The 10,528-nt window shown below is 47.1% G+C and overlaps 1 protein-coding gene and 1 pseudogene across 1 annotated transcript; one reads left to right on the top strand and one right to left on the bottom strand.

Annotated features, from left to right (window-relative positions):
• Positions 1–3,965: 3,965 nt before the first annotated feature.
• LOC120709819 lies at positions 3,966–6,365 on the bottom strand (annotated as a pseudogene).
• A 1,473-nt stretch (positions 6,366–7,838) lies between these two features.
• LOC120709817 (protein ROLLING AND ERECT LEAF 2-like) lies at positions 7,839–10,080 on the top strand. Its single transcript, XM_039995460.1, has 3 exons — positions 7,839–8,270; positions 8,807–9,027; positions 9,531–10,080. The coding sequence occupies exons 1-3, from the start codon at positions 8,241–8,243 to the stop codon at positions 10,078–10,080; spliced, it is 801 nt and encodes a 266-aa protein (XP_039851394.1). The 5' UTR covers positions 7,839–8,240.
• Positions 10,081–10,528: the final 448 nt, after the last annotated feature.

Raw genomic sequence — 10,528 nt, 5'->3', positions numbered from 1 at the left:
GGGAGGAGGGCACGATTCCAGTAGGGAGGAGGCACGCCGGAGCCCGAGTGGTAGAGGGGCGGTGGCGCAGTAGAAGGGTGGCAGCGCACGGGTTGGGGGAGGAGGGGTATCGGAGAGAGAGGGGCAATGAGGGGGAAAATTGCTCGCTTCTCCCCGTGCACGAGTTTTGTGACGCGTTGGTCAGAATCGGTTTTCACGTTGTATCTAGGATTTCCGAGTAAGAAGCGGTTCAGATAATCGAAAAATAAGTGAGGCATTTGGGTTGGATTGTAGCTTATTTCCATCCAAATCGGCTTATAATCGGAAACAAACAAGGTCTATGTTAAATAGATATAAACCGCTATGCAATGAACTATGATTATCCACAAGGATCTATAATATATACACTGCTATTGTACCAAAGAAGTCCTTGAGTGTTGTTGACATTACTTAATGGAAGATGATAAGAGAAAACTGGTTCACCTATGGCCTATGGGCAGGGGCGGGCCCAGGGCTTGGGGTCTGGGCATTCAAAATTTTTAAATGGCAATTTTTTTAGCCTAAAGTACGTATTTGCCGCTGCTGCTCCCCTGTTTGCGCCGTTCTGGACCCCGCCCGCTCCACCCAGCCAGCAGCCGACCTGGCCTGGGGGGTGGGACCAGGCCGCACTGGCGCAGTTCTTCAGCGCCATGGGGCTGATGCCGTCGGTCAGCACCGAGTGGATCGCCGACTCGGGTGCCTCCATCCACACCACCCCACATGCCGTTATCCTCTCTTCTGTCCGACCCCCACACCCCTCTTGTCCTTCTTCCATCATGGTTGGTGACCGTCTTCCTGTCACCGTCGTGGGTTCTGCTCCTGGTTTTTTTCGTCTTCCCAATGTTCTTGTTGCTTCTCAGATGGTTCATAACCTTCTTTCCATTCGTCAGTTTACAGCTGACAATTCTTATTCCATCGAGTTTGATTCTTCTAGCCTCACTGTAAAGGATTCGGCCTCCTGGCATCCGCTACTCCGGTGTGACAGCACGGGGCTCCTTTACACCCTTCGGCTTCCTTCTTCCGCTGCACCACTCTCGCCTTCTTCTTCGCCCTGGCCGTCTTGGTCTGCCGTTTTTGCCGCGACGCCGTCTTCCACCACCTGGCATCGCCGTCTTGGTCGCCCTGGTCGCGACGTTCTGGCTCAGCTCAGTCGTAGTACCGATGTTCCTGGTACTAGGCCTCCTGCTGAGCCCCTCTTCCATGCGTGCTAGCTCGGTCGTCATGTTCGGTTCTTTTTTTCTTCTTCGCATGCTGCACATGCCTTTGATGTTGTTCCCTGTGACCTGTGGACCTCTCTTGTTCTCAGCCTTTCTGGCTATAAGTACTATCTGGTGGTGGTCGATGATTTCTCGCACTACTCTTGGACTTTTTCTTTGCGCGCCAAGTCTGAGACCTTTCCCACCCTCCTCCACTTCTTCGCCTGGGTGTCCACTCAGTTCGGCCTCACCATTAAGGCCGTCCAGTGTGACAACGGGCGTAAGTTCGACAACTCCACCTCCCGTTCTTTCTTCCTCTCGGGGTGTTCAGCTGCGTATGTCTTGTCCGTATACCTCTCCCCAGAACGGCAAGGCTGAGCGGATGATTCGAACGACGAACGACGTCGTGCGCACCCTTCTGATTCAGGCCTCTCTGCCCCCGCGCTTCTGGGCTGAGAGCCTCCACACTGCCACCTACTTGCTTAACCGCCTTCCGTCCACTGCTTCTCCTGCTCCCACTCCACACCACGCTCTCTTCGGTACCCCTCCTCGCTACGACCACCTTCGGGTCTTCGGGTGTGCGTGTTATCCTAACAGCTCCGCCACTGCTCCTCACAAGCTGGCGCCCCGCTCGACTCGGTGTGTGCTCCTTGGTTACTCCCCTGACCATAAGGGGTACCGATGCTTTGACCTCACCTCTCGCCGCGTCCTGATCTCCCGACACGTTGTGTTTAACGAGTCGGATTTCCCCTACTCCACCTCCACACCTTCTCCTAACCCCGAGCTGGAGTCTCTGTTTCCGATTGACCCGGTGATTCAGCCACCTTTTCCTATCTGTCCTTTCCCTGCAGGTTTTCCCGACACACCGGCGCCACTTCCGGTGAGCCCTGCTGTGCCACGCGTGGCCCCGGTGCCCGCGGTCGCACCACGCGCGGTCCCCAGACCTCCGGTCATGTCGCGCGCGGACCCGGTGTCTCCTGCTGCGCCACATGCGTCCCCGATGCCTTCCCCTGCACCTGCGCGGTACGCTTAGCCGGTGCAGGTGTACCGGCGTCATTCGGCTCCGACTCCGGCACCGCCGCGGTACGCTCAGTCGGTGCAGGTGTACCGGCGTCGTTCGGCGCCGACACCGGCACCGCCTCCGGCTCCAGAGGCTCCTGCGGCGCCTACACCGGAGCCGTCGCTGCCGCCTTCTACACCGGAGCCGTCGCCGCCGCCGCCTCTGCCGACTCGCTCTCGAGTCGAGCCGGCGGTGTACCACCCATCAGTCATCCATCAGGATCCTCGGCATATCCATCTCATGGTGACTCAGCGGATGGCGTCTCAGGCCGCAACTCTCTCCGCCACAGAGGGCGAGCCGCGGGTCTCTCCGGTACCCTCCTCTGTCCGCGACGCCCTGGCGGATCCTCACTGGCGTCGCGCGATGGAAGAGGAGTACGCGGCTCTCCTTGCCAACCAGACGTGGGACCTCGTGCCGCGTCTGTCTGGTTGCAATGTGGTTACCGGCAAGTGGATCTGGACGCACAAGCGTCAGGCTGATGGCACATTGGAGCGCTACAAGGCTCGTTGGATTCTCCGGGGTTTCACCCAGCGGCCCGGTGTGGACTATGATGAGACCTTCAGTCCAGTGGTGAAGCCCGCTGCGGTGCGCACAGTCCTCTCGCTCGCACTCTCTCGCTCCTGGCCTATGCACCAGCTAGATGTGAAGAATGCCTTTCTTCACGGCACTCTGTCAGAGACAGTGTACTGCTCTCAGCCAGCGGGATTTGTGGACTCGAGTCATCTTGATATGGTCTGCCGGCTCAACAAGTTCCTCTATGGTCTAAAGCAGGCTCCTCGGGCTTGGTATTCTCGGTTCGCCACGTTCTTGCTGACTTTGGGATTCACCGAGGCCAAGGCTGACACTTCTCTGTTCATCTACCGCCGTGGGGATGAGACTGCCTACCTACTGCTCTATGTTGATGATATTGTGCTCACTGCCTCCAGTCAACAGTTACTTGAGCGCGTCATCTCCTCTCTGCAGCAGGAGTTTGCTATGAAGGATCTTTGTCAGCTCCACCACTTCTTGGTCGTTACTATTGAGACTCGCCAGTCTGGCCTGTTCTTTCACCAGCGGCAGTATGCACTTGACACTCTTGAGCGGGCTGGGATGACTGATTACAAGCCATGCTCCACGCCTGTCGATACTCAGGCGAAGCTGTCTGCTGATCTGGGTGATCTCGTGGCTGATCCTATTGCCTACCGGAGTCTTGCCGGTGCCTTGCAGTACCTGACCTTCACCCGGCCGGATCTCACCTATGCCGTTCAGCAGGTATGTCCTCACATGCATGATCCTCGGGAGTCTCACCTTGCTGCACTGAAGCGTCTCCTCCGCTATGTCCATGGCACCATTGGCTTCAGCTTGGTTCTTCACTGCTCTCTCACCTCTGAGCTGGTGGTCTACACCGACACTCAGGGGCGTCCCGGCTAAATCAGGGGCCCAGTGCGAAATGCTAAGATGAGGCCCTAGTGGCCTAGTAAAATCAAATAATAGTAACAAGTAGCATAGTAATGGGATATTTCAAAAATTGTCGTACCTATTGTTCACTTGAAGAACTTTATTCTTTGGGCATTCTTTGAAATAAAATCTTCAACGATGCGCTCATAATCAATCTTCTCCAGCATGTCACTTTCAAGTGCTATCATAGCCAAATCGTTGAGCCTTTCCTGTGTCATTGTAGAGCGCAAGTAGGACTTTAATAGCTTCAATTTTCAAAAGCTTCGTTCCGCTGATGCAACAGTCACATGAATAGTCAACATAATTCTATATGCAATGCTTGCATTTGGAAAGCAATCATGTCGCTTCAAAAATTTCAAAATTTCAACTGGCCCCATATCATCTTTAGGAATGAAATCTTGAAGGAACTTCAACTCCACGTATAGTTCACTAGCAGCAATATCGGATTTTCCATCTTTTGTAAGGATAGCTTCAAGATTCTGACAAGATGATTTCAAGCTCTTAGCATCCAATGATTTCAATGCTTCAGAAGTAAATAAGAAACCAAAATTTTTCTGATAACTTTGATACTGTTCAAATCTTCTTGTAAGTGAGGCAATAGCCTGATCAACAATGGGAATGAAATAGCTGATTCTAAATGATTCTTCGGCAGACTGTGTGGCCAAATTTGTGTCATCGGAGGTCTCATCAAATTGTCTTTTTCTTTTTAATTACTCGTTTCTTACGAAATGTTGTTCCAATATCCATCTCAAGCGCAATTCCTTTGGCTGTCTCTAGTGCCTCCAAGAAACCAGTTTCCCTGTAGTTTTTGAAGAAAGAAATCAACCCTTCCACTTTCTCAATAGCAATATCGATAAGCATATCCTTTGCTTGCAAATGTTTGCTCACTAAATTAACAGCATACAATACTTCATACCAAATGACTATTGCCACTATAAATTCAAACTCTCCAAGTTCATTATTTGCCAAACCTTTAGCCTCGCTACTTGATCCAGGATCATTATCAATATCGGATACCTGAAATTGGAATAAAGAAAATATGTATTAATAATATGTGTTAGCCAAAGGGATTACATCATTATCAATATAGAAAATATCAATTACCTGAAGTAGAGCCTCTCGAATGTCTGCGCATTGAAATCTAATAGCTTTAACACTTTCAATGCGACTCTCCCAACGTGTAGCTGACACCGACTTGAGAGTCAATCCTGATATGTTATCTTTCAAAATCTGCCATTTCTTAGTTGACTTAGCAAAAGTTGTGTAGATGCGTTGGATTATTCCAAAGAAGTCTTTAGCACAAGCCTTGGCCATATCACAAAGTGTTAAATTAAGGCTATGGCAACCACAAGCAGAATAGAAAGCTCTAGGATTTACATCCAAGAGTTTCTTTTGTACTCCTTGATTTTTTCCTTTCATATTTGACCCATTATCATAGCCTTGTCCTCTCACATCATCTATATCAAGACCAAGATTCTTTAATTCACTTACTAGGACATCAAAAAGGCCTTGCCCAGTTGTATCATTTACATCTAAAAATCCCATAAATGATTCTTCAATTTTAACATCATTTGAAGATAAATCCACATATCTTATAATCAAAGACATTTGTTCTTGGTGGCTTGCATCAGGGGTACAATCAAGAAGGACAGAGAAATACTTTGCATTCTTTATTTTCTCAATAGTTTCAGACTTAATAGCAGAAGCAAGCAGGTGTATCAACTCATTCTGAATTCTAGGTCCCAGATAATGGACATGAGTTTCTTCGTTTGTAATACGACGAACATGCTCTTGAATAACTGGATCAAATTCAGCCAACATTTCAATCAAACCCAAGAAATTCCCATTGCTATCATCATACAGTTTGCTATTATGGCCACGAAATGCTAGACTATGCTTGGCTAGAAATTTTACAATGGCCACTATTCTGAAGAGAACTTTTCTCCAGTGCTCTTTTTTTTCTCAAGTTGTCGTTGAGCAACTTTATCAATACCTTTACCCTTTTCCAAGTTATTACGTAGATCATACCAAGTAGTCATAGTCAAAACATGATCAGAACTTGTTTCATGCTCTGTAATTCTTTCATAAAGATGTGTCCAATCATTAAACCCATCATTTGCTAACTAACCTTTCCGATGCCCATTTGTAAACAATTTACAGCTGAAGCAAAAAACTCTATCTAGTTCTTTGGAATACACAAGCCAATCTCTATTGCACTTCTCCCCATTTGGTAGGATTCTAATATAGGATCGTGCCGACCACCTCCTAGAATATCTATCCTTGGGACCTTTCTTAATGGATAAATCTCTTTTAGGACCTTTTTTTGCTAAAATATCAACCTGCCTAGGATCAAGGGAATCCCAATACCTTGGATCAAATATGTCTGGCGAAAAAGAAGTATCCACATTGGCATCATGAGAAGAACTATCCAATTCCAAGTTAACATCAGTGCTAGTGCCATCCATGTTATCACCATTATTGGGAACTTCCTCAATATTTTCTATCTCTATCTCATCCGTAGGAATAGTATTTTCTACCTGTGTCTCACCATCATTTGGTTCATTGGCATTGGGAACACTAGTATTTTGTGTACTGCCCTGCCCCTGATTACCGGGGTGAGAAACTTGTGGTTCTTTCCTAATAAACCTTTCCATTGCCCCTTTCTGAGATTCAATTAGTTCATCTATTCTTTGTTTCTTTTTACGCTTTTGATAGCCGGAATCATATTTCCTATGTTGTTTTGCCGACGACATGACTTGCATTTGCAATGGAAAGAACAAAATTAATCGATGTATTTTAATCATCAAGACATCAACATAATTAAACGAGGAAAGAAGAAAATAATACGGAATTAAATCTTACTCTTGGGCTGGCCTTCCGCCGAGTGCCTCTGCAGGTGCAGCCAATTGCAAATGCAACTGCAAGCAACGATGAAACAAACTTGTGACCTGCAAGGGAATTGGAAACGGAATTTGATTATTTGAATGCAGATGGGCGTTGGGTGGTTTGGGCCCTGACACGAGAGACGAATCCTACTCAGTACTCACCCATCAGTGTCACTGACGCCGCCGGCCGCGATGCTGCTTGCCTGCTTGCTTTGGAGTTGGACGCAGCGCACATGCAGGGGCTAAGGGCAATGGCCGATGGGGCGATGGGCTGCCGGCCGGCAGGGGCGATGCCTGCTGCGAGCGCAATGGCGATGGCGACAGGCGAGGAATGGAGGAAGCCGAAGCGTCAGTTAGGTTTCCCGTCGTGCGTGCGCCCAGAGAATTGGAAGGCTTCCGATCGGTTCAGCTTCCATCAATTTGGGCCTTGTTTTTTACAAAATGGGCTGCAAACTCATGGAATTGAAGTCTCCTATACTACTATATACTAAGATGTACTTAATATTTTGGGGGCCCTTCAAATTTGGGGGCCCTGTGCGGTCGCACAGCCCGCACGGGCCCAAGGACGCCCCTGCCGACACTGATTGGGCTGGCTGCCCGGACACTCGCTGCTCTACTTCCGGCTACGCCGTCTTCCTGGGCAGCAACCTGGCCTCCTGGTCGTCCAAGCGGCAGCCGGTTCTCCCGCTCCAGTGCTGAGGCGAAGTACCGGGCTGTCGCTAACGGCGTGGCGGAGGCGTCCTGGCTCCGACAGCTCTTGGCGGAGCTCCACAGCCCGCTCGCCAAGAGCCCGCTCGTCTACTGCGACAACGTCAGCGCCGTGTACCTCTATGAACCCCGTTCAGCATCAGCGGACGAAGCACGTGGAGATCGACTTGCACTTCGTGCGCGACAGAGTCGCCGTCGGCGATGTTCGGGTACTCCATGTCCCGACTACCTCACAGTTTGCCGATATCTTCACCAAGGGACTACCTTCCTCGACCTTCTCGGGGTTTCGCTCCAGCCTCAACGTAGCAGGTAGCTAGTTGTGGCTGTGGGGGGGTGTATTTGCCCTTTGTACTTTCTTCTTGTCCAATCTTGAACACCGCTGCGACGGTAGTTCAGACTACGAGGGGGTGTTGGCTTTCTTGTTGTCCAGTCTTGAACACCGCTGTGCCGATAGTTCAGACTGCGGGAGGGTGTTGGTGTATATGTGAGCCCATTGTATAGAGGCCCATGTATAGGAACTATATATCCCACCTTTCTAGGGTTTGGAGGAATACATTCATTATTCTCTCCTACAGTACATGTAGCTTCCTTTCCCCCCTTTGTTGCCCTCCATTTTTAACTGAGCTTTAGTTTTCTTGTTATGAATTGCCATTTAACTTTCTTTCTAATGCATGTACAATGTCATGTTGATTTTGCGCTGTCCTAAAATTTTTTTCTTGATGTTTTCAGGTCATATTGACCACTCTACAAAAATTATGCATGTTATCACATGGAACCGCTCCTTCAAGAATTTACCCGACCATGATGACCTGAATGATAATTTCGAGATCGATGATAGATTTGATACTCATGCTGCGGTTCTAGATAGAATGCTTGCTTGGGAGAAAAAACTGTATGATGAAGTGAAGGTAATATATGTGCAAATAATTTGTGAAGATGAGTTCTGGTGCTATTGCTTTCGGAATTGTATGTGTCTGGCCTCTTTTGTTTTACATGTAAATACAGTACGTTGGAGCACTTTTATTTGTTTTGGATTTATTCATTTCACTCTCATAATTTAAAATATTTATCTAGTCAATGGTCGCCAATAATGAAAACACCTGTGCAGTTACATCCCTACTATTAGCCAAACCTTGAACTTCTGTAACATAAACTAGCTGTTACTGTAATATACTTGTTGCAACTCATATTTTGAATTATTCAAGTATTGCTAACAAGGCATCACAGTCTGTGATTTCCCAAGAAAATGAGCTAGTGATTGCTGGGTTGCTGGCAATTATTATTTAAATTGCAATTACTTGAAATCCTATTGCTAAAAGGGTACATACCAAGTGAGAAGTCATCTGGCAAGTTAAGCAGAGTGTAAATCAAACTAGCTAATACAAAGTTTAGGCTTTTTGTTTAGCTATGGCTCATTTTCAATGCTTATTAGTATTATTGTTTCTTCAATTAATAACGACCCTGTGTTTTCTGCTTTGCCATTTCTGGATATGTCAAATTAGGCTGGGGAACTTATGAAAATCAATTATCAGAAGGTGACTCTATTGCAGAAGCAAAAGAAACGGGGTGTTAAACTTGAAACCCTGGAGAAGACAAAAGCTGCTGTTAGCCACTTACACACAAGGTACATCGTAGATATGCAGTCCATGGATTCAACGGTTTCAGAAATAAATCGGCTTCGGGATAGACAGCTATTCCCAAAGTTAGTGGAGCTTGTTGATGGGTGAGTATTCTTTTGCAGCAAGTGGTGGGATAGATAGCCAGTCATATTTTGAACTCTGACTGTTTTTATGTTTGTCATGTGCAAATTGGTCACTACTCAACAGGGTTTTCTTTCTATTAAGTGTTTGAATATTTCAAGCATACTAGTCATCCATTTGATTTCTTTGGTTTGTATGGTATGATAAAAATTTCTGCTTACCCAGAAAGTTTGTATTCCATATTTATGTGTATTATTGGTGTCTGCGGATAGAAAATTTGTAATCCTATAAAAAAGCAGATGCTTCTCTTTAGACTTTAGTATTATGCTTTTAACCAGCAGATGATCACAAACTAGTAAATTTATGATCCTTGTTATGGCCACAGTAAACAATAAAATGGCTCTGCATCTTTTGTAAAGATTAATCTTATTGAGACAAAGTGTGCTCTATAATTGGTTGCTGTTCTAGACTACTTGCAACGTTTGGAACTTTTTTCTTACCATTTCCCCATATTTACCTATTGCAGAATGGCCAAAATGTGGAGTGCTATGCACCGTCATCACAGAAATCAGTTCATGATCATTTCAGGTATCAGAGGTTTCGAGATTCCTCCTGTTCCAAGAGAGAGAACTGACTTGCATTACAACCAGACTTGCGAGCTACGGGACATTGTTAAGGAGTGGCACATGCAGTTTGAGAAATTGATGGACAATCAGAAAGCGTACATCAGAGCACTCAATGCATGGCTGAAGCTTAATCTCATCCCTATCGAGAGCAACATAAAGGAGAAGGTCTCATCCCCTCCAAGGCTGGTAGATCCACCTATCAAGAACCTGCTGCATGCCTGGCATGATGAACTCGAAAGGCTTCCAATTGAGCTTGCAAAAACTGCCATCAAAACCTTTGCTGAAGTCATAAGCAACATCGTGCACCTTCAGGAGGAGGAAGTAAACCTAAGGAGGAGATGTGATGAAACTCGCAGGGATCTGAGCCGAAAGAGGGCACAGTTTGAGGACTGGCATCAAAAGTACATGGAAAGAAGCCTCCCTTACTCAAAAAGCACGCACGTATCTTGATCAAATTATTCTGGGCCCTGGTCACGCATGGTTCATGAGCTGTGGATCGTGGCGCTCCAAAACCGATTCTTCTTGTGTCAGAAGCCTGCTTAAAGGCCTAAAGCATCTAAGCTTGCTGCCCCCCTTCCTTTTTTTCCTCCAGCTTCGGCGAATGGCTTTACAGTACTACAATTCTGCAAAGCTCATCCCCTTTCTTTCACACTGCAGGGGGAAAAAAGCAACAACCGTGTACTATGTAGTATCTTCTTCCCGAGCAGTTGGTGTAACCGTCTATAACGGCATAAACTCCGCAACTGAACCAAACACAGGTTGCTTCTTGTTCTTGAACCTTTGACACATTTCATTTCGCTATCAGAGGCCCCGAGAGCTCATTATTATCCTGTAGCAGCGCCAGTGAGCGTGAAGCACTGAAGCGCAGTAAGCCACCCCCACCCCACTTGAGCTCCTT

The sequence above is a fragment of the Panicum virgatum genome, chromosome 5K (genome assembly GCF_016808335.1).
Source record: "Panicum virgatum strain AP13 chromosome 5K, P.virgatum_v5, whole genome shotgun sequence".
Lineage (NCBI taxonomy): Eukaryota > Viridiplantae > Streptophyta > Magnoliopsida > Poales > Poaceae > Panicum > Panicum virgatum.
The sequence above is the reverse complement of the archived record's forward strand: the minus strand, read 5'-3'. Positions and strand labels throughout refer to the sequence as shown.

Coding starts and splice junctions, on each gene's coding strand:
- LOC120709817 (XM_039995460.1), top strand. CDS start 8,241: ATGAGTTCTGGTGCTATTGCTTTCGGAATT. Junction 8,271..8,806: donor GTGCTATTGCTTTCGGAATT/GTATGTGTCTGG, acceptor ATGTCAAATTAG/GCTGGGGAACTTATGAAAAT. Junction 9,028..9,530: donor TTAGTGGAGCTTGTTGATGG/GTGAGTATTCTT, acceptor TACCTATTGCAG/AATGGCCAAAATGTGGAGTG.